The 24494-nt window shown below is 38.6% G+C and overlaps 2 protein-coding genes across 2 annotated transcripts; both read left to right on the plus strand.

Annotated features, from left to right (window-relative positions):
• Positions 1-11594: 11594 nt before the first annotated feature.
• On the plus strand, positions 11595-15426 carry LOC140761379 (laccase-22-like). The gene is made up of 7 exons (XM_073098676.1): positions 11595-11721; positions 12011-12162; positions 12274-12518; positions 12606-12737; positions 13093-13451; positions 13658-14219; positions 14866-15426. The coding sequence occupies exons 1-7, from the start codon at positions 11635-11637 to the stop codon at positions 14994-14996; spliced, it is 1668 nt and encodes a 555-aa protein (XP_072954777.1). The 5' UTR covers positions 11595-11634; the 3' UTR covers positions 14997-15426.
• Positions 15427-18770: 3344 nt separating this feature from the next.
• Positions 18771-22207, plus strand: LOC140761383 (uncharacterized). The gene is made up of 2 exons (XM_073098681.1): positions 18771-19247; positions 19288-22207. Exon 2 carries the CDS (start codon positions 19339-19341, stop codon positions 21883-21885), a length of 2547 nt encoding a protein of 848 aa, XP_072954782.1. The 5' UTR covers positions 18771-19247; positions 19288-19338; the 3' UTR covers positions 21886-22207.
• Positions 22208-24494: the final 2287 nt, after the last annotated feature.

Consider the following 24494-nt stretch of genomic DNA (forward strand, 5'->3'; position numbering starts at 1 on the left):
TGCAAACTTTATAGGTGCGTTTGAATGCGGCCCGAGTGCGTTCGAACGGCCTGACTTAATCTCAGGTGCGTTCGAACGGGCCCAAGTGCGTTCGAACGCGATAGCTTGAATTCTTCAGGTTGCGTTTGAACGCGTTTGTGAACGCTGCTCTCGGTCTGTGTGAACGCAGTTCCCGCGTTCGAACGCGTTTGTGAACACGGCTCTCTGTCTGTGTGAACGCAGATTCCGCGTTCGAACGCGTTTGTGAACGCACCACGTTCGAACGCGTTTGTGAACGCGGTGTGAACTCAACAGCTTTTCTCCACTAATCTTGCAATTCTTCAAACCAGAGATATTCTAGACTTGTGTAAAGCTCATATACATGAAAAAATACACTTAGAATATTTTGTACACAATTGCCAACAAATAAAAACCTAACAAGAGATCGTAGAGCTAGTTCGTGTACTTGCTAGGCGTCGACGATGACATGTTACTAGTTCAGAGATGGAGATTCTAGTCGAGTGGCTTGGCAAGCCATCCAATGAGGCGACATAGGAGTTGGAGACTGATATTTTGTAGTGTTTCCCTAACTTTGCACCTTGAAGACAAGGTGGGGGAAGCGTGGTGGGCTGATACATTTAGTTATGACCTTTTCTTATTGTATTAGTTGTTTATTTTTATTAAAATAAAATTTCTATAGATCGCATTCGAACGCGGAGGGAGGTGCATTTGAACGCAAAATATGCGTTCAAACGCAGTCGGGCGTGTTCAAACGCTTGCATCGCATTCGCACATATAGAGAACACCTTTTACGCATTCGAACGTGGTCGAGTGCATTCAAACGCGATTGGCGGGAATCTTCTAGAATTTGGGTTAATAATTGTATTTTGGCTTGTTAACTAGCCTTTATAAATGTGTGAATAGCAGCCAAAATCATTATACTATTGGATTATTGATTTCTTGCTTCCTATCTTCTCTCTATTCTCTCTACCCTAATCTCCCTCCTCCCTCTTCACCAACCTACCACCTCTACCGTTGGCAAGGTCTCTCCTAACTTCTAATCTCCCTAATCTATCAAGTCCTCCCTCTTCTTTGGGATCTCGACCACTTCTTCCTTTTCGTCTTTATCATTAACAGTATCCACCATCCACCCTCATCTCCATTATCATCCATAACCCTAACATCCACTCCACCCATTACCACCACCATCATCCGCACTATATCGTATTTTTATCTGTAGATTAGGGAGTTACGGATTGATTCCACTTGGTTTTATAATTTTCTAACTGGAGGAGAATATTTGGTGAATATTTTTTTCTCGATTGTGCGAACTGGTTTCTACAATAAATCCAGATCTTGAAGGAATCATTCCGTAGCCTTATCAGACCACTTGGAGACGTCCTGATCTATAACTTTAATATTCATGGTTTCTCCAGATTAAGACTCCATGTATGGACTAATGAAGAAACATTTCGAGAAGTATAAGGAAGGCTGATTTAACTAAGTCATATTTATTTCTAGGTCATATTTATCTTTAATATAAACCCTTAAGGTAAGCCCAGTTAAGTCATGTAAGCCACTAAGGCAAGTTTAATTAAGTCATCTAAGCTTCTAAGACAAGTTCAATTAAGTTATATGAGCCTCTAAGGTAAGTTCTAGTTCGAGTTATATAAGCTTTCAGGGCTAAATCCGAGTAAGACTCATTATACCTGATTTCTATATATAGAGGGGCTGAGTTTTATTCATCCAAGCATCCAAGAATTGAGAATTAATTGAATTTAGTTATTTTCTTATTCTCACATTTATCATTTCTATTATAGCCGTTAGATCGTATGTATTTTCCTAGGAGTATATCTAAGGTAGAAACTCAAATTCTACCTCTAACCCATAGCCACCATCACCTCCAATAGCCACCCTACTATACAACCGTCCACCAATGCCCTTGGCCATCCACCACCCTCCGACGACCGCCGTAACGTCAGATATTTACTATTTTGCCCCGTTTTAACCATGCTCCACTATTTTTATTATATCTTTTCATCTAGACATCTGATTGACATGAAACTAGAGCCATTAGAACCCTATCTCGTGAGGCTAACATCTTCTAAATTTTTGTAATTTTTTTATGTCCACATCAATACAGATCTGGTCCATAACATTATTTCAAAATGAAAGACAATAAACAAATATAACCAACTAGACTTGATTCGACTCAACCTAACTGACTCGACACCTATGCTCGGATCATAACATATACCTATTGTAGAAAATTTTACCAAGCAAATAATGTTAATCTATCATCTTTGTAGCGGCGTCTCCAATTGATCTTACGAAATAGCTATTTCAATATAAACTTTCTAAATTTTGATTTTGCACAAAATATGAATAGGATAACAAAATATTGATAAAAATGCAATAAACTTAGTATTGATACAATACCAACCAATAGGTGTGGCAATCGGATAATATTAAGCGGGTTCGAGTTGATTCAGATTCAGGTTGGGTTAACTTTACCCTAAAATGAACACGGCCAGATAGATACGAACACAATTCATCTAACTCATTTAATAAATGAGTTGTGTTAACACGACATGATAACTCGTTCAATAAACGGGTCACGTTAACACAACATGATAGCCTATTTAGCACAACATGAATAACACAATAATGTTAACCATATATAAAATTTAATACTTATTAATTTATCTTATATAAGTGATATATTATATAAACAAAATATCTTATTTTCAATTCAAAACTCATATAACGTAAAAATAACAATTCTAATAATTTGCCATAACACATCCATACAACAAATTTTAAAGTTTAGAACAAAGTTCTAACTCTTAAGCCTAAATCTATAAAATAAAAATAAAGTTTAGAACAAAGTTTAGAACAAATCCTTACAACAAATTTTAGTTTCAACTCTTAAATTTAACAATCCCATGATAATTAGAATAAAGTCTAAAATTTATAATTCGCTATAAATTATAAATAATTTAAAATAAACAAACAACAACATTAAGCCCTCTAAGATAAAGTGAAAGACAAAGTTGAGATTTCCGTACCAAACATCAATATTAAATATATAAGATATAGATAGTGAGAAATCATTGCAAATCAATGCAGCAAAACAAGTAATTAAACAGATCAATGCAGTAAAACAAGTAATTAAACAGTAAACAATAATTAAGTAGATATGCCGCTGCAACCCTTGATTTGACATCAGTTGGAGAGAGCACATTGAGTTATTCTAAGGTTTGTTGCACTTCAAATTTAACAATAAAAAACTTTTAAAGGTTGTACCAACATGACGGATATCAAAGATGTGCTTAAGAGACATCTGCTGGTGGATAAAGTGTTCCTTAACTAGGGCTCGTCTGGCGGATAAAGTGTTGCTTAAGCATTCAACCATAAATACGATTCATAACAAATCCATACAACAACTCAGTCACTAGCATTAAGTAAATAAATCTCAGTACTAATTTTAACTCTACGTTCCAACTTTCAAGTCTCATAATTCCATAACAATTACAACAAGTCTAACATAGTTCTAAGTTCACAGCTCAACCACCAACATCTAACATTAAATTCATACCATTATAAACTATAAATAGAAAAGAAATAATATTGAGCACTCAGTTTTTCTGTCTAAGGATCACGACCCTGTCAAAAAGAAAGGAAAAAATAAATAACTAAGATAGGGAAGATAGAGAGAAAGAAAAAGCTTAGATTCTCATACCAACTTTCAAATGAATAAATTAAAGCTCTGATAATTAAATAGAGACAGATATCATATGACATTAATAAAAGCTATTAACCCCTCTGTTCCTATTTGAAATAAATAAGAGGGCATAGATTTCCTAGCCACTCTAAATAAGCACAATAGTTATGTAAAGAGGTGAATATTAGAGGTCAAGACATTTCGACAGACACATAATAAGACATTTCCAAAAAAAATTTATTTGACTAAGGGAAACTAACAGCCCATGGTAAACAACAATAGGTTTTTTGAAAAATGTATCTCTTACAGCCGGAATTAAGGTCTTGATGACCATGGTAAACAACAATAGATTATAGATGTCAATCTCTTGATGACCGCAATTAAGGTCACGAGTTAGAGTTACAGGTTTGAACTTCTCCAACTCCTACACAGAACGAAAGAATTACATCTATTCGGCACCACTCTAAAAGTGAACAAATAGGGAACATAATGGTCTTTCAATAATGCTTACCTTAAAGAAGAAGTCAAAATTAGTAAGCTTACTAATTCCATTCCTTAATCGTGCTACTCTAAAAAAGCACATGGGATGAGAGAATTAGATGTGGAGATGGTGTGTGAGTTAGGTTCGGACTTATGTTTAGAGTATATATATATATATTATTGGGTTGGCGGGATGGTGTGTTGACCTGACATAACCCGTATATTTAAATGGGTCAAATGAGTGAAAACAAGTTAGTAGTATAAACCCGAACATAACCCGATTATAATCCAAATCCGATTAAACTAAATCCAAACCCGATTACGAGCCGGGTTATCATGTTATATTATTGAGTCGGGTCAATTTTTGGCACCCTTACCAACAAGGCATGATTTATATTTAAGATGATTTTGAGATAAAGTAGGAAGTTATTCTAAAATTAGAAATTGTTGGAAAGAAGGCTAAGTAAGAGAATTTGTTGAAACTTAACTTGGAACTTGATGCAAGGAGTCTCTATTGACCTCCTACAAGCTGGACCAAGAGCAACTTTTGATCTTGTTGATTTTCCAATGAAAATACCTAGAACTAAGACATCAAAGTTTTGTTAATTCAAATGAATATCAAGAACAACACAAAACAAAACTTTAATAATTTTATTCAATCTCTAATCATCCTAGATTATAATCTTTCAACATTGCCAAAATAGCAAAACAAGGCAAATATCGAAGATAAAGCTAATCCTAGACATCCAAAATCTAAAAGAATCATCCCAACATGAGATCTTTATGAATAGTTATTACGTAAATAAAATCTTTTTTAAAATAGAAAAATTGGTGAAAAACTCAATTCTTCAAGTTTTACTCAGAGTGGCGTCTTCACCCAAAATTAGGTATCTTGCCCAATTCAATGATGTCACCTGGGATCCTTTGATTCAGCCTAGACAATGATGTCGGATCATCATTGAGAAAAACTAAAATTTACATGAATACTTGTATATACTATGATACCTATTGAAAAACATAAAAAAGGCCCTAGGAGATAGTGATCTATCACATGCTATCAATAATAATATATGAAAATTAAAGCATGAAAAAGACAATCGCAAACACAAAATTTATGTGGAGAAACTATAAACCGGATAAAAAACCACGAATCCAAAATCAAATCAAAACCAATCATTAAAACTTGTAGCTATTAACAAGAAGCTTACAAATCACCCTCCGATTCTCACGACTCAATCTATATCAATTTTGCTCGCTAGACCCCACAATGCATTGCTTCTCGTGACCCTTGAGGTTGATCCTTTCGTCTTAATGACCCTCAAAACATAGTTCTTTACAATTCAATATAGATACATTGAGATGAGAATGATTTAGCATGTTTTATCTAAAGCAGAAAACTGTTCTCCAATCTAATATAGCAATTTTCCTACGATTAGATTAAAACCCTTTATATATTTTCCTAGAGATAAGATAAATATCTTTTAGAGGTAAAATAAAAATCTTTTAGAAATAAGATAAATATATGTTCAAAGATTCTCCATGGATTCTTTTAGAGATAAAATAAATACCTTTTAGAGATAAAGTCTAATCTATGTCAAATTAGGTCTCACATAACTCTAGAAATTTAAATTACATAGGTGCATTTGAATGCAGGTCGAGTGTGTTTAAACACAGTAACTTGAAGTGTGAATGCACTGTGAATAACCAAAAATTAACCTCTATATGTATGAACGTCATCTGTATGTGTGAACGCTTATAGGTGTGTTCAAACGGCCAAAACAAGCTCTCTGTATATGTGGACATGGTGTGGATGGCTGTAGAATGCAATTGAACGGGCTCAGAGTGCGTTTGAACGCCCTATTCAAACGGCAAACTAAACAGTTGAATGTAGAATGCCTATTCCTATGCCTTTAGGCAAAATTTTATACTTCATCAACCATCATGACACCGTTTAAGCACTTCAATAATGATTCTAAAATCATTTTGAATACTTTGATTTTAAAATTAATCTTTCACTTTAGATATTTCATAACTTGTGCATATACTCATATATAAAATCTAGACATATTACATAATAAAAATTATATTTTGAAACACAATTTGCCAATTACATTAGTACAAATAAAGTTTAACAATCTCTCCCTTTGGCAATTTGTGACAAAATATTATTTCCTAAAATACAAAATGTCTACTCACAATAATGTATACATCATAATAAAGCATCACAAGTTTGCTTCAACATTCATACCAAGTGAAATGCATGTAAGACAATTAAAATAAATTAAATAATAAATAATAAACTAAACTGAAATGACTAACTCCATTATATATCACTCTCCCCATTTTTGTAAATTGACAAAGAATGAAATAACACTCATGCTCCCCTCAAAATCATAATCTATTTCACATTACTTTTTAGCTAGTAAATTTCAAAAATGTACAAAAATATTATAATTCTCAAATCCAATTTTTAAGTATTCAAAATCAAAAACGATTCACAAATCAAAAGATTTAACATTTGAGTTCACATATTATATTCAAGTATTTTTTGGTTGATGCACTCAAGAATTTTAAATTGACTTATGAAAGAAGTCAAACTCATTATAAAGTCAGAAAAAGTAGATGCACAAATATTTACATTAGCATATTATAAACTAAGCGGTTTGATCACTCAAAATTATTGAAAGAAAATATCCAATTGTCTTGATAACTCGCTCTAGTGAAGCACGAAAATATAAGATAATTATAAGACATCAAACATCAAAATAAGACACTAAAATAAAGTCAAACCAAACTTAGTTAACATTCTCCTATTTTAATTCAAGAACATTTTTATTTACTTTTATTTTTATTTTTATTTTTATTTTTCTCTCTATTTTTTTATATCAAATAACTATTTTGGTGTAATAATGATTTTCACACACGAGTTAGGTAGCCCTTTTCTTACAATGCACCATATTAAAATGTATGTTAGGTTTTTATTTGTTGGCAATTGTGTACAAAATATTCTAAGTGTATTTTTTTATTTATATGAGCTTTATAGAAGTCTAGAATATCTTTGGTTTGAAGAATTACAAGATTAGTGGAGAAAAGTTGTTGAGTTCACACCGCGTTCACAAACGCGTTCGAACGCGGAATCTGCGTTCACACAGACAGAGAGCCGCGTTCACAAACGCGTTCGAACGCGGGTACTGCGTTCACACAAACAGAGAGTCGCATTCACAAACGCGTTCGAACACGGGTACTGCGTTCACACAGACCAAGAGCAGCGTTCACAAACGCGTTCGAACGCAACCTGAAGAATTCAAGCTGTCGCGTTCGAACGCACTTGGGCCCGTTCAAACGCACCTGAGATTAAGTCAGGCCGTTCGAACGCACCCGAGCCGCGTTCGAACGCACCTATGAAGTTTGCAATTTATTGGATTTTCGTGAATACGGATAAGACTCGGATTTGGCTCTATCTTGGAGATCATATATAAGGATTGTGATGCCCTATCTCTAGGGTAGTTGAAGAAGCATTATTGAAGAAGACTTCTAGAGGCTACATCGGTTCTTCAACGAACAAGGTTCTTCTCATCTAAAAATCTGAATCTTTCGTCTTAAGGGCTATCTAGACAAAAGATCAATCTCGAGGGCTACTGAGATTGGACTTTAATCACAAGAAGCAGTGAATCGTGGGTTCTAGCGATCAAGACTGAGAGAACAAAGTTGTTTGGATCGACGAGTTATTTTCTGAGTCAGTCTTGTAACTGCTACTATCATAGTGATTGGTTTTGATCCGAGTTTGGATCCGTGGTTTTTTTTCCCGTTTTGGGTTTTTCCACGTTAAAATCTTGGCATTCATCTCTGCTTTCGTTCTTAATATTTCTTCGATCTTTTACTTAAGCGAACGAGCGATATTATTGCCTAGTGTTTAGATACATACGTGTGTCTAGGGGTTTTTTCAATGTAGATAACTCATGACTAATATAGAGATGCACGGCGTCAAATTGGACACTTTCAAGATGACTTTCACAATAATCACATGGTAATCCTTTTCATTGATCTTTTAATAAGGAGAAATATTAGAAGGGTAAAACTAAATCAAAAGGTCAAATAGTCAACGTCAACCTAATAAGTAAGATATCTAAAGAACACTACATGAGATAATGTTCATATAAATATTGAACCACAATAACTACAATGGATGTGCATAGAAGATGATAAAACATATCTAAAAGTAAATAGTACACTTAAAGATAATATATAAAATATTAACATAAGTGACTATAACTCTAATAATAGCTCTATAATAAGACGTCTTTATGTCACAAGAGTCACTCTTATTCAATAAATGCATCAAAGTTTTTTTAATTTTCTTATTTTTTTTATTTTTAAATAAGCCAACTATAATCCAAAATAAAAATGAAAATGAGAAAACGTAAACCTAAAAAAAAAATCCTAGAATGCACAAATTATCAACCAATCCAAAAAAATATAATCTAAACTAAAAATCATATATACACCAAGCACATAATTAAGGAATATAAATAAGCAATTAAACTCTCTCTAGCTAGCATATCCCACTAAGAGATCTCTCAATAACACCATCTCGAAGGGGTGTCAAAATGTCTTCTTTCCTAACCAAAACTTGTTTAATTGTCAACCCATAATAAGAAGCATGTTTAAGTCTTTGCACAAATTTACAATGTGGCTAATGTGTCCTTTAACTTTACAATGATGATAATTAGGAACATAAATTCTACCCTTAGATCTATTTCTAAATGTCTTAGCTTTCATGTTATATTTCTTATTGTGTTTCTTAATATTTGTCTTATATTCAATATGAGAAGTATTAATATAATGACAGGATGATTAAACAAAAGAAGAAGAATTTCTACTACATTGCACTTTTGGAGAAGAGGTATTTGATCATTTACTAGCATATCCTAGCCCTTCTTTCTCCTTTCTATTCCTTTGTGATCCAAGGAGTTGATTCAAACTTTTGAGCACTATAATAAATTTATCAAATGAGCTCCTAACTTTTTCTAATTTAATCTTAAAAAACTTAACCTTTTCAAATAAGCTTTTTCTCAATGAAACTTACTCATGCCAATCAACCTCCAAAAATTTAATTTTATCACGTAATGAAGAATTTTTAGAAATTAAAAAATTTGAATTTATGAGTGTTATCCAATTTTTCTTGAAGCTTTAAATTTTCTTCTCTGAGACGCTCTATATATTTCAACATGTCCACATGATGCTTCGCCATCTTGGCTTTTTCTTCTTTCATTACTCTGAATTGTCCTGCAAATTTCAAATTAATCTTTTTTGCTCTTGTAGAATTCTTTGCATAATTCATGGTAAGCTCTTTGTAATTTAGAATCTGTCACATCTGGATCCTAATTCATTTGCCCTTAAAAATCTATTAGAAAGTTCAGCAAATAACAAAGAAGTAGTGAAAGTAATCTAATTTTCTTTTTCAGATTTCAAGTCATTATCATCTAAATCATTAGTATCATCCCAAGTGGCCTGTAAAGCCTTGCCCTTTTTCTTAAGGCGATTTGGGCATTCATGAGCAATATGGCCATAATCTTGCATTCATAACATTGAATTACTCCCCGTTAATATTTGCTTCTATGTCTTCTCTTTTCATATTTAGAATTTTAAAAAAAGTCCTTAATCATTTTCATAAAGATCATCAATTCAACATCAATATAATTATCCTCATTGACTTTAGAAAAGCATACATCTTATCTTTCCAATAATTTTTTAATTTATCTAACACAGAAAGTTTATCAATACCTTCTCTAAAAAAGTTCATCTACTAAAAGATCTCTCTCCAAGCTAAGAGAGCCTGCTCTAATGCCAATTGAAAAAAAAAATTAAAACTTACATGAATACATAAATATACTAAGATACCTATTAAAACATGTAAGAAATGCCTACGAGATAGTGATCTATCACACACTATCGATAATAATATTCGAAAACTAAAGCATAAAAAAGACAATTGCAAACACAAAAGTTTTTTACGTAGAAAAACTCCAAACCAGGTAAAATACCATAGATCTAAACTCGGATCAAAACTAATCACTAAAACTTGTAGTAGTTAACAAGAAGCTTATAAATAACCCGACAATTCCAAGGACTCAGTCTATACTGACCTTGCTCGCTAGACCCCACGATGCACTACTTTTCGTGATAGGTTTCCAAACCTCAGTGACTCAAGGTTGATTCTTCTGTCTCAATGACCCTCAAAATGTAGTTCTTCGAGATCTGATGTAGATACATTGAAATGAGAATAATTCAGCACGTTTCGCTAAAGTAGAAAATGATTATCTACTTTTATACTTGACGGCAATTATCCTAGGGTTAGATTATATAATATAATCCTTTATATATATTTATTAGAGATAAGATAAGTATCTCTTAGATATTAGATAAATATCTCTTCAAAGATTCTCTACGGATTCTCTTAGAGATAATATAAATATTGCTTAAAGATAAAGCCAAATCTAAGTGAAATTAGATCTCATATAACTCCAGAAATTGCAAGTTACGTGGGTGCGTTCGAATGTAGCGAATACGATGATTTGAAGTGTGAATGCATTATGAATGGACAAATATAAACCTCTATATGTGTGAACGTCATCTCTGTATATGTAAACAACTGTAGGGTGCATTCGAACTGCCAAAACAAGTTTTTTGTATATGTGAACGAGGTGTGAATGGCTGTAGGATGTGTTCGAACAGGCTCAGAATGCGTTTGAACGCTCTGCTTAAACGACAGACTAAATAGTTGAATGCAGAGTGCCTATTCTTGTGTCTTTGGATAAAATTTTATATTTTTTCAACCATCATGACACACCGTTTAAGCACTTCAATAATGATTCTAAAATCGTTTCGAATATTTTGCTTCAAAATTAATTTTCAGATATTTCATAACTTGTGCATATTCTCGTACATAAATCTAGACACATTACAAAAATAAAAATTATATATTAAAACATAATTTGCTAATTACATTAGTCCAAATAAAACCTAATATTCATGAAATTTTTCACGATGCTTGCTGTATCTAAACTGTGTGAAACTGGGAACTATGCAAATTCCTGACAAAACTTTGCAAATTTGTAAAGTAGCCCCTGAGGAGATTTTGGATTAAGTTGCATAGTTTGCCAGGTCGTTACTAGAAGCAAGTCGTTTAATGATAATTTATTATGCTGATACATGCCATTGTAGCTGCTAAGCTCACATAAAGGTATGTGAGCTTTATGTAGAATCCAAGTCATGGAGTTGTAGTTTGTGAACGTTCTACCAAAACCTTGCAGATCAAGGCTCCCCTACCTAAACTTTAAAACGACTTAGCAGCTACATTCCATTCTATTTATAAGGAACAATTCATTGTCCACACACTAACTCATCCAGACAAAGTTTGTCTCATCACAAAGAGAGAGAGAGAGAGAGAGATGGAATCATGGATTCGTGCATTCTTGCTGGTTGCTTGCATTCTTCCGGTGCTTGTTGATGCGACGACTCGGCATTATAAATTCAATGTAAGTATCTCACTTTAATTCAAGCACAAAAAAAGAGAAAATTTACTAAAAACACCCTATGCTGCTTTTAATGTCTAGAAAATATACGAGTCAACTTTGACCTAGCAGATGGTAGAACATAGAACATTTCATTTCTTAAAATACCTTCATTTGAATTTAAAAATTAGTTCTCATTTTATTTATACTCAAGGATATTAAGGTCATTTTGCTTTATACTTGATTTAACTTGTTTATATAGTAACTAGTCGTTACTAAATGTTTATTTCTTGATCAATTATTTTCCATATAGGTGGTAATGAGTAATATAACTCGTCTCTGCTCCACCAAGCCAATCGTTACTGTTAACGGTCAGTTCCCCGGGCCCACCTTATATGCTAGGGAAGGCGACAATGTGCTTGTGAAAGTTGTCAATCATGTGAAATACAATGTTACTATCCACTGGTAAATATTCTCCAAACTCCATTAACGTGCCAGACTCCTTGCAAGTCTTTCTAAGAATATAGAATACATAGTGTTCCCTAGAATTGATAAGTTTTTCTTTTTAACACACAGGCATGGAGTGAGGCAGCTTAGAACGGGCTGGGCCGATGGGCCGGCCTACATCACCCAGTGCCCAATTCAACCAGGCCAGAATTATGTGTATAATTTTACCATCAAAGGGCAAAGGGGAACACTTTTTTGGCATGCTCACATACTATGGCTAAGGGCAACTGTTCATGGTGCTATTGTGATCCTACCTAAACCTAACGTTCCTTATCCCTTTCCTGCACCCCATAAAGAGGAAGTAGTAATCTTAGGTACGTGATTAGGATAATTGTGTTGTTAATTAGATAAATTATAGTTGTGATTTTTATAATTACTTTTTTGTTATTATTAAAATATAGGTGAATGGTGGAAATCAGATACTGAGGCTGTGATCAATCAAGCCATGAGGGCTGGTCTACCACCAAATGTTTCTGATGCTCATACCATCAATGGACATCCAGGCTCTATGCCCAATTGTGCAACTTCACAAGGTAATTAACATTTTCTTTATTGTTTTTCGACACTATATTTAATGCCTTAAAAACACCCTAAATTAGTTCTCTTAAGTGAACCTGCAAAATATAACCTTAATATATAGTGTAAGTATTTTAAGGTTACTCAAATGATGGGTGTTTTACTTTTTTTTTATTTCGAAAGTTAATATAACATTCTTTATTTTGAATGTTTTTGAGGCATTGGAAGTAAAATAAAGGAGTGATAATTAAATATCAATATGATAGTGTCAATGATAATATAGAGAAAAGTAGGTAGTTTTAATAAATTTCTCTAAGTGATATGAACTCAAAATTACATGCATAGCTTAATTGACATGGTACTACTTCACAGATGGTCTCAAATTACAAGTCGACAGTGGCAAAACATACATGCTACGTATCATTAATGCTGCACTCAATGAGGAGCTTTTTTTCAAAGTCGCCGGCCATAAACTAACCGTCGTCGAAGTCGACGCAGTTTACACGAAACCTTTCAAGACTGACGCTATCCTCGTTGCACCGGGCCAAACGACGAACGTCCTCCTCACCACCGACCAAAGAGCCGGCCGGTACCTCGCCACCGCCTCTCCTTTCATGGACTCCCCCATCGCCGTCGACAATAAAACTGCCATGGCCATCGTTCACTACACCAACACTCTCTCCACCTCTGCTCTCACCACTGCTAATCCGCCGGCTCAGAATGCAACTCCGGTAATATTAATCCACCAATTACAAAAAAACTCAAGAGAAAAGAAAATTTTATTTAGCCTAAAGGCACTGCCATAGTAAGCTTTCTGTAGGAAAAAAAAAACATATTTCAATACGATAAGATGTTAATAATAACGAAAGTAAAATATATGGTGTTCTTCCTTAATATTTTATTTAGCCTCTAACACTCATCTAATACTCTTTAACAGGTAGCATCCAGTTTCGTGGACTCCCTCCGAAGCCTGAACTCAAGAACTTATCCGGCCAGAGTACCCCTAAAAGTCGACCACTCCCTCCTCTTCACCGTCGGCATCGGCGTCAACCCTTGCCCGTCCTGCACCAACGGCAGCCGCATTGTCGCCGACATCAACAACGTGAGCTTCGTCATGCCGACGACGGCGATACTCCAGGCGCACTACTTCAACATCAGCGGGGTGTTCACCGACGACTTTCCGTCGAACCCCCCCGTGGCGTTCAACTACACCGGCGGCGGGCCGAAGAACCTGCAGACGATGACCGGAACTCGGGTTTATCGTCTGCCGTATAATTCGACGGTGCAATTAGTGCTGCAGGATACGGGGATCATTGCACCAGAGAATCATCCTATCCATTTGCATGGGTATAACTTCTTTGCTGTAGGGAGAGGACTTGGGAATTATAATCCTAAGAGTTCTCCTTCTAAGTTTAATCTCGTAGATCCGGTAGAGAGGAACACCATTGGAGTTCCATCGGGAGGATGGACTGCTATAAGATTCAGAGCGGATAATCCAGGTATGTACAGTTACATTTTAACTATTTGCAATTCACACCCTATTTGATTTGGAGGTATTTTAAGCAATTTACGGGAGTCGACTAATAAATATCTATATAGTCAGGTAGAATGATAATAAATATAAAATATAATGTATTTTTCTTGCTAAAATTCTAAATTCATTATCTATATATAGATACTCTTCATAGCTCATGGATTTTATGTGGATGACCTTTATGTTATCTTTCGGATATTCTATAAAATATGCTGTTATAAATTAGATGAAAAGAGATAAGCACTCTTAAACTGAAAGAAATGGATGTAAATAAAAAAGGAGGGTATTTATACCTATTTATGGTTAGCTTGATTAAATCTTAATAATTAATTATGTTTGTGGTGTATTCGTAGAAGAAACAATGTTTTTTTTACTTTTGAGGGGGGATATAGATACAAAAGCCAAGTGTTTTTAAGGATTTAAATGCAAATCAGAGATTTTAAAAGGGTATATCTAATTTGAAATCATATAAGCTGATCAGGAGATTTCTTCGAAGCTTATTAAGTTATCATCGTGTCCAAGAATTAACTCAAAGTTTTTATCAAACGAGATATATATAAATAATCTAATACGTATAAAGATTATATAATTGCCTGTTGGATTTGATGTAGGCGTTTGGTTCATGCATTGCCATTTGGAGGTGCACACAACTTGGGGATTAAAGATGGCGTTTCTGGTGGACAATGGAAAGGGTGCCAATGAGTCACTGCTACCACCTCCCAAAGATCTACCAACTTGTTAATCTTACTCTTTATTGAACACGGACGAGAAGAGCTAGCAAATGGACATAAATTTACAGGACTTTTCAAGCAACTTAATTCTTAATCTTTTTTCTCCTTAAAGATTGAATTGTACGTTTAAATCAATGCCCAAACTAATCTTTGAGTACCCCAAACTAATTTTGAGTTCTCAAAATGAAGTAGACATGTTTTGAACTGTTCGAATTTATTAACCTCTCTCTCTCTCTCTAATTTAATTGATGCCACCTACTTGACCTCTGTCTGTTAATCAGTTTACCAAAAATCTAAGTAGTAATATAAAGGCATAAATAGCTAGCATTTTAGATAAACAAATGCCCGTTGTTGGCAAATGGAGAATCCGCAGTGGACATCTGTTGGTGCACAGATAGCTAAGTGGAGATGCGAAGTGTGCGAGAAACAGTGTAAGGTGAATTATGTAAAAGCATCCCCTTTTTATAGAGAAACTAAATCTAAATCTTCTGAGTTGTGATTATTTATATTCTTTTTAGTTTGTATGTAATATGGGCATGAAACTATCTTTTAATATAATGCTTCAAGGTAATATCACCACTAATTTTTATTGGGTATTGATACAACTCATTGAATAATGTTGAGTATAAAAACGATACAAATTGTATGGTACATACTTTTAGCATACATTTAGTTGGGAAATTTATAGATACTATTTATGTAAACAATAGATATATCTGATTAAATTGCATTTGGAACAATTTGAATTTTGGAGTATATAGAATAATGAAATTATTTTTTGACATACAACACTAGAATATTAAAAATGTAGATCAATATATATTTGCTTGTGTACAAAAAAGGAGTATTTCATCATACAATTTAAATAATTCCTAAATCTTACTTTCCAAAACATTTATGCACAATAGCAAAGTATTGTGACATATAGTTTATATAATTCTATAGTTAGTATCTTTATATTATATATATACTCTAGATTCTAGAAATACTAACTCCAAATTTTATACTTAATAATTATGGATTCAATACAAGAATAATACGATGCAAACGATGGGATAAGTTTAACATATGAACTCATATATTAGCATGGCAAGTGTAACAACTCCTATAAAACAAAATATTAGGCATGTCGTGGCCGGCCACATTGCAGCCAACCTTGTGCCATTATCTATGTGAGTAGACATTTGGCTGGGGATGCCATGTGTCCCCGTCACTAGTCACAGCCAACCGGTTGAGGCCAATGGGCCTTGGGGGTCCCATTGCCTCGCCGTCATCAGTGCCGCAGCTCCCACCACCTCTCCCTCCCTCCCTCCCTCCCCCCCTCCCCCTCTCTCTGTCTGTCTCTCTCTCTATCTCTCTCTCTCTCTATCTCTCTCTCTCTCTCTCTCTCTCTCTCTCTCTTGCCACTGCTAACCTGCTGCCACTACCAAGGTAAGCTCGCTCCTCTCTTTCGTCTTTTCTTTCTCTCATTTTTTTTCTCTCAAACAACGCGACTTAACCCATGTGGTTAGATATCTTATACATTGTTATTAGTTTAACACAGTTATATTGATAATAATCTTATATTCATGTTTTTAATAAATATAATTATTTTTTGCATCTTATTATTATATATGAACTCCATATTTCGTACTTATTAATTATGGATTCCATACATGAACAATAGGACGCATACCACAATATAATTAATGTACGAACTCATATGTTAGTAGGTCAAGTGTAACAACTCAGCCTAAAATAAATATAAAGCATGTTATTGCCGGCCATATTGTGGCTGATCTTGTGATACGATTCGGACTTCATCGATGTCGTCTTGAGCACAGATACACTTTAGGGGTGTCTTTATTTCTTGTTTTAATATTTAATTCCTAAGAAAATAAGTTTTCTGTATGTCGCGTTCGAATGCGGGTGGAGTGCGTTCGAACGCAGTTATGAACGCCTGCATCACGTTCACACATCCAGAGAGTGAATTGCGCGTTCGAACGCGTTGTGAATGCCTGCATCACGTTCGCAAATCTAGAGAAGTGGGAAACAGGTGTGTTCAGACACGTGTTTGAACGCCTACATCACGTTCGCAAATTCAGAGAAGAGAGCAATAGGTGTGTTCGAACGCGATCGGGTGCGTTCGAACACGATTGGCGAAAATGTACTATTTAGGGTTAATTTTGAATTGTTTGGTTAGTCTCTAAAGGATGTGGATGATAACCATAGAGTCATTATTGATAAATTAAGTTTTTGCCTTGCCTTCTTCGTCTTCTTCCCTCTCGTTCTCTCGATCCCCGGCGATGCTGTTTCTAACCTCCCTCGACCGGCCAATTACCTTAGTCCCTTAGGGGTGGCCCTCTCCTCTCCCTTCTTCCAATCTATCCAACATTTGCCCTAACCCTTTCACCATCACTTTTTCACCGGTGCCACCTTATTAACGCCAGTCCACCTCCAACCACCATCATCTAGGATCTCGTGCCTCCATCCACGGATCCTAATCAGACCCCGTGATGTTTTTCCACTAATTGGATGATATCTAGAGATCCCCACCTCCGATTCGCCTAAAACTTAATTTGCTGGAAAGCTCTTTTCCGGGGCTACCACATATCAAAATCTCACAATGATCTAACAGCAGAATCTTTCAAGATCTATTTATAAAGTTTCGTGTCAGATCCTTAGCTTAAATGGGGAGATCGTATCAAGCTGGTATCAGAGCCATCGTTCCTCAGACACGCGCTTCCTATGACGACAACCAGAGCCATGGCTACACGGCGAGATGATGAAGAAGAGATTCTCCTAATAGAGGAGGGGGAAACGGTTACGGGGACTTCCACCCGCGGAACCGCCCGATCTAATCGGAATATGGAAGAACCTAGCGTTCAAGCCGTGTTAGGGTCTCTTTCTGAGGAAATGGCCATCAACAACCAGATGATGATGGAGATGATGCGGGAACTACGGGTGACAAGGGAAGCAATGGCGCACGGGAACGCACCATTGACCCCACGACGCGAGTCCACCCCCTTGAATCCACCGCCACCAGTTCAGTCTTTGCAACCACAAGAGCCGTTGTTACCACCACCCTTTGGGCAGAGGCAAGCAAGGATGGTTACACCAGGTCTAGTTGTAAGTGAACCCATCCGACGAGCGAACCACCATGGAGACCACTTTGGAGATCAAGATCCGTGGGTAGGTCAATACGATCCGGAACCACGGCGAGTTAATCAAAACCGAAGGAGGGATCATTAACCCTTTATGGTGCATCCTCCTCCGGTTAGACAAGGACTTGGACATGATTCAGAATGAGACAACGACATCCGTGGATAAGTCGTGCGTCTCGAATTCCCTAAGTTCAAAGGTGGCGATCTAATCGATTGGTTGTATAGGGTGAAGCAATTCTTTGCATACCAAGGTACGGCGGAAGAATACAAGGTGACGCTTGCGAGCTTCCACCTTGAGGATGCAGCGCTTCATTGGTTTCGAGCAACCAATCCCATTGAGGCTATCGAAACTTAGGTTGAATTTTGTGCTGATATCACACGGTGATTTGGAGCGTCGGGGTATGAAGACTTTGTGATACGATTCGGACTTCACCGACGTCGTCTCGAGTTTGGATTGAGTTTTAGGATAAGATTGAGTTTTAGGATAAGATTGAGTTTTAGGATAAGATTGTGTTTTAGGATAAGATTGAGTTTTAGGATAAGATTGTGTTTTAGGATAAGATTGAGTTGTTGGTTAGCCTATAAAAGTATGTGTAGGGCAACCAAAATTATTATTGATTATTGAGAATTGAGTTTGCCTTGCCTCCTTCATCTTCTTCGCTCCCGTTCCCTCAATCTCCCCGGCGACGCCGCTTCTAATCTCCCTCGACAGGCCAATCACCCTAGTCCCTTAGGAGTGGCCCTCTTCTCCCCCTTCTTCCAATTTATCCATCGCTATCCCTAACCTTTCCATCATCCATAACCCTTCCACCATCACTTTTACACCGGTGCCACCCCATCAACACCGGCCCTCCACAATCCACCATTACCCAGGATTTCGTGCCTTCATCCACGGAATCCAAAAACAGAGTATCCTGACGTTCGTCCACTAAACGAACGATATTTCGAGATCCCCATCTCCGATTCGCCTGAAACTAGATCCGTTGGAAAGCTCTTTTCCGGGCCTACAACATATCAAAATTTCACAGCGATCCAACGGCGGGATATTTCGGGATCTGATCTCAAAGTTCCGTGCAAGATCGTATTAATCTTGAATCAGAGTCATAGCACCAAAAGAGGGTTCGTATCAATCTGGTATCAGAGCATATAGCCGAGGAAGGATCGTAACAAGCTGGTATCAGAGCCACCGTTCCTCGGACAAGCGCTTCCAATGACGATCACTCGATCTAATAGGAATACGGAAGAACCTAGCGTTCTATCCATGTTGGGGTCTATTTCCAAACAGATTGCCATCAACAAGCAAATAATGATGGAGATGATGCAGGAAATACGGGCATGGACGAAACCTTTTTCAACAAGCAAGGCAATCACAAGACAGCATTGGGAACCCTCCACAACATACCCAACATCCTCCACGGCCTTCCCGCTCATCACAAAAATAGGGGAGAGTTCGGCTATCCGGCAAGATCGAGATTCTACACCTCGACCCATGGTCAGCCGCAACGAACTGCCACCGGCTACAATGAGATCCTCAACCATTGTAGCAGCCCTCGGAACCTCCACATCTTCCCATGCACCGGAGACCTCGTCGACAAACCGCGAAGTGCTGGCTACCCCACACCTGGTCGCTGGATATCCCTCATCAGGAATCCTCATCAGTGGTGAAGGAGATGATCCGAAATCGCGAATTTCGACACTTGGGCCGCCTTTCACTAGCTCCCTTTGCAACCATAGTGAGTCGGCAACTAAGAAGAAATCGCATATGGCCTCCAGCGATCTTCTACCATTCTCCTCGGTCAATCGACAGTCGACCACGACAGCTTCATCACCAGCGATGACGTTGCAGCTCCCTGCCAAGCTACCACTCAAAGGAGAAGGCCACGATCTTCCACCCATGGCAGCTGAAAGTGCAGATGTGGCTGGACATCGAGGAGAAGAAGTTGAGGAGCAACATCACGCGGAGGACACGATGGCCAAAATCTCCCTCCACGCCTATTCGGGGACAGCTGCGCCAAAGACATTGCGGGTGAACGGTGTAGTCAAGAAGACCACAGTGAGAATCTTGATTGACACTGGGTCCACCCACAACTTCATTGACAAGAGGCTCCCTAGGAAGATTGGGCTCGAGTCGGAACCCACGGAAGGGTTCGATGTGACTATTGGAGATGGCACAACTTTGCGAGCAGATTCTATTTGTAGAGGTGCAGAATTGAAGGTGCAAGGCCAAACTTTCACATTGGATCTTTATCCATTGGCCTTGCAAGGTGCCGATATTGTTTTAGGGACCCAATGGCTTCGGAGCTTGGGGCCCGTGACCTTTGATTTTATAAGCCTCACATTGACCTTTTGGAGAGATGATCAGAGAGTGTTGTTGGATGGAAGTAAACCGCTGCTTGAACTTCCAAAAGAAAGGGGGCTCGCTTCTTTCTCGGCACCCACTTTTCCTTTCTTTTCAGATCTACGAAGAGCCAGTGCAGAGGATAGTGATCTGGTCCGACTCATGGAGGAGTTGAGAGAGAACCCCTCAAGCAACCCCGAGCACGAGGAGCGCAATGGGTTAGTACTAGAGCACGGGCGAATCAAGGTACCCCGAAACGAAGAGCTACGGAGGCTATTGATGGCACACTTCCATGATACTCCTATAGCAGGTCATGAAGGGGTATTACGTACTTACAAGCGGCTGGCCCAAAACTGTACTTGGACTGGGATGAAGACGGACGTGAAGAAGTATGTGCGTGAATGTCAAATCTGCCAACGAGCCAAATCGGAGGCACTCAAGCCTAGCGGGCTACTGCAACCACTACCGATACCAGAGCGTATTTGGGAGGATATCTCCATGGACTTCATCGAGGGGCTGCCGGAAGTTCGAGGACAATCGGTGGTGTTTGTTGTGGTGGATAGACTGAGCAAGTACGCACATTTCATAACATTGTCTCACCCGTTTTCAGCAAAAAGGGTTGCTGAAATTTTTGTTCGGGAAGTGGCACGCTTGCATGGGATGCCTAGGATTATCGTGTCAGACCAGGATCGCATCTTCATAAGTGAGTTTTGGTCCGAGTTCTTCAGATTGCAAGGGACTCAAATCAATCTTAGTTCAGCATATCACCCCGAGACGGATGGCCAAACCGAGGTGGTGAATCGTGGACTAGAGCAATACTTGCGATGCTTTGTGGCGGATCGACCAAAGGATTGGGTCAAATTTCTTCCCTGGGTTGAGTGGTCATACAATACCGCTCATCACTCAAGCATTGGCATGACCCCATTTGAGGCGGTTTATGGGCGCACTCCCCCTGTCTTGCGTGCCTACGATAGACTCGCAGCGACGGATAGGACTGAGCTTGACTTGGAGCTTGCTGATCGAGATGAAACATTGAGACGGCTCAAGACTCACCTAGCCACAGCACAAAACCGCATGAAGCAAACGCATGACAAAGGCAGACGTGAGCGAGAATTTGAGGTGGATCAATTGGTGTTCGTTCGAGCTCAACCGTATCGACAATCCACATTGAGGCCAATTTTGAACCAAAAGTTGGGATACAAGTACTATGGTCCGTACCGAGTGCTACAACGAATCGGTCCAGTAGCTTACCGATTGGACCTACCTGAAGGAACCAGGATACATCCCGTCTTCCATGTCTCGGCATTGAAGGCCCAGATCGGGCCTAACCATGTAGTGGGTTCGACCTTACCCGAACCAATGGAGGAAGATGGCTCCAATGAGCCGGTTCGAGTCCTAAGTCGTAGGAGAAGACGCTAAGGATCCAGATTAGAGACTGAAGTGCTGATTGAGTGGCTGGGCAAACCTACTGACGAGTCTACATGGGAGCTAGAGACAGACATCATGGATCGCTTCCCAAATTTCAAACCTTGAGGACAAGGTTGCGGAAGCGTGGTGGATTGATACGATTCGGACTTCACCGACGTCGTCTCGAGTTTGGATTGAGTTTTAGGATAAGATTGAGTTTTAGGATAAGATTGAGTTTTAGGATAAGATTGTGTTTTAGGATAAGATTGAGTTTTAGGATAAGATTGTGTTTTAGGATAAGATTGAGTTGTTGGTTAGCCTATAAAAGTATGTGTAGGGCAACCAAAATTATTATTGATTATTGAGAATTGAGTTTGCCTTGCCTCCTTCATCTTCTTCGCTCCCGTTCCCTCAATCTCCCCGGCGACGCCGCTTCTAATCTCCCTCGACAGGCCAATCACCCTAGTCCCTTAGGAGTGGCCCTCTTCTCCCCCTTCTTCCAATTTATCCATCGCTATCCCTAACCTTTCCATCATCCATAACCCTTCCACCATCACTTTTACACCGGTGCCACCCCATCAACACCGGCCCTCCACAATCCACCATTACCCAGGATTTCGTGCCTTCATCCACGGAATCCAAAAACAGAGTATCCTGACGTTCGTCCACTAAACGAACGATATTTCGAGATCCCCATCTCCGATTCGCCTGAAACTAGATCCGTTGGAAAGCTCTTTTCCGGGCCTACAACATATCAAAATTTCACAGCGCTCCAACGGCGGGATATTTCGGGATCTGATCTCAAAGTTCCGTGCAAGATCGTATTAATCTTGAATCAGAGTCATAGCACCAAAAGAGGGTTCGTATCAATCTGGTATCAGAGCATATAGCCGAGGAAGGATCGTAACACTTTGATGCTCTTCTCTCTAAGATAGTGCAAAAGACTATGGTTGGGGCATACCAAGAAGAATTTGAGAGGATTAGTAGCCGATGTCATCCACCATGGACGGATTAGCAACTTCGCAGCACCTTCATCTTCGGGCTGCGGGGTGACATACAAGCCGATGTGAGGGCTTTAAGGCCTGGAACCTTAAAGGAGGCCTTTGAAGATGCGATGCTCATGGAAGACAAACATAGGGCCACGAAGTTGCACCTGAAATAGAATTGGACGAGCCAAGGAAGCCGTAATTCGATTCAACCAACCATAGCGGCAGGAAATATTACTGGAGTACCAAGAACCGCTGCTGTAATGGTGTCTCCTCAAGCACCCCTAAAGCCATCCCAAGATGTGAAGTACGCACCTAGAGGTCCGGGACAAGCACTCACACCTGCTCAAGTGGAGGAACGAAGGTCCTAAGGCCTATGCTTTCGTTGTGATGAGAAGTTTGTACCTGGGCATCGCTGCGCTAAATCGATGGGATCGGTGATGCTAATTGATGGATTGGAGGAGGCTGAGGACGAGATTATAGATGAAGATGAAGGTGTGGCTGGACATCAAGGAGAAGTAGTTGAGGAGCAACCCGTGGAGGACATGATAGCCGAAATCTCCCTCTACGCCTATTCGGGGACAGCTACATTAAAGACTTTGCGCGTGAATGGTGTAGTCAAGAAAACCACAGTGAGAATCTTGATCGACACTGGGTCTACCCACAACTTCATTGACAAGAGGCTCTTTGGGAAGATTGGACTCAAGTCGGAATGATACGATTCGGACTTCACCGATGTCGTCTTGAGCATGGATTCACTTTAGGAGTGTCTTTGTGTCATGTTTTAGTGTTTAATTTCTATTTAAATAAGTTTTATGTAAGTCGCGTTGGAACGTGGGTGGATTGAGTTCGAATGCAGTTGTGAACACTGTTGTGAACGCAGTTGTGAACGTGGGTGAAGAGTGTGCATTGTGCATTCGAACGCACTGTGAACGCCTGCATCGCGTTCGTAAATCCAGAGAGGAGCGAACTCGGTGCGTTTGAACGCGGTCGGCGAAAATTGTATTGTTAGGGTTAATTTTGAGTTGTGGTTAGCCTCTAAAAGGACGTAGATGGCAACCAAATTGATTATTGAATTGAGAATTGAGTTTTGCCTTGCCTCTTTCGTCTTCTTCGTTCCCGTTCTCTCAATCCCCGGCGACGCCGCTTCTAACCTCTCTCGACTGGCCAATCACCCTAGACCCTTAGGGGCGACCCTCTCCTTCCCATTCTTCCAATCTATCTGACACTTGCCCGAACCCTTCCATCAACCATAACCCCTCCACCACCACTTTTCACCGGTGCCACCCCATTAACGCCAGTCCACCTCCAACCACCATCACCTAGGATCATGTGCCTCTATCTACGGATCCAAAACAGACCACCTGACTATCCCCACCTCCGATTCGCCTGAAACTAGATTCTTTGGAAAGCTTTTTTCTGGGGCTACAACATATCAAACATTCACGTCGATCCGACGGCGACATATTTTGGGATCTTATTTCAAAGTTTCATGTCAGATCTAGTCCAGATCAGGAAATTGGAAGAGATCGAACCTTAGCCGAAGGGGAGATCGTATCAAGCTTGGTATCAGAGCCACCGTTCCTTGGACAAGCGTTTCCTATGATGACCAACAGAGCATGGTTGCACGGGGAG

This window comes from Typha angustifolia, chromosome 6 (genome assembly GCF_048772165.1).
Source record: "Typha angustifolia cultivar Huaian chromosome 6, ASM4877216v1, whole genome shotgun sequence".
Lineage (NCBI taxonomy): Eukaryota > Viridiplantae > Streptophyta > Magnoliopsida > Poales > Typhaceae > Typha > Typha angustifolia.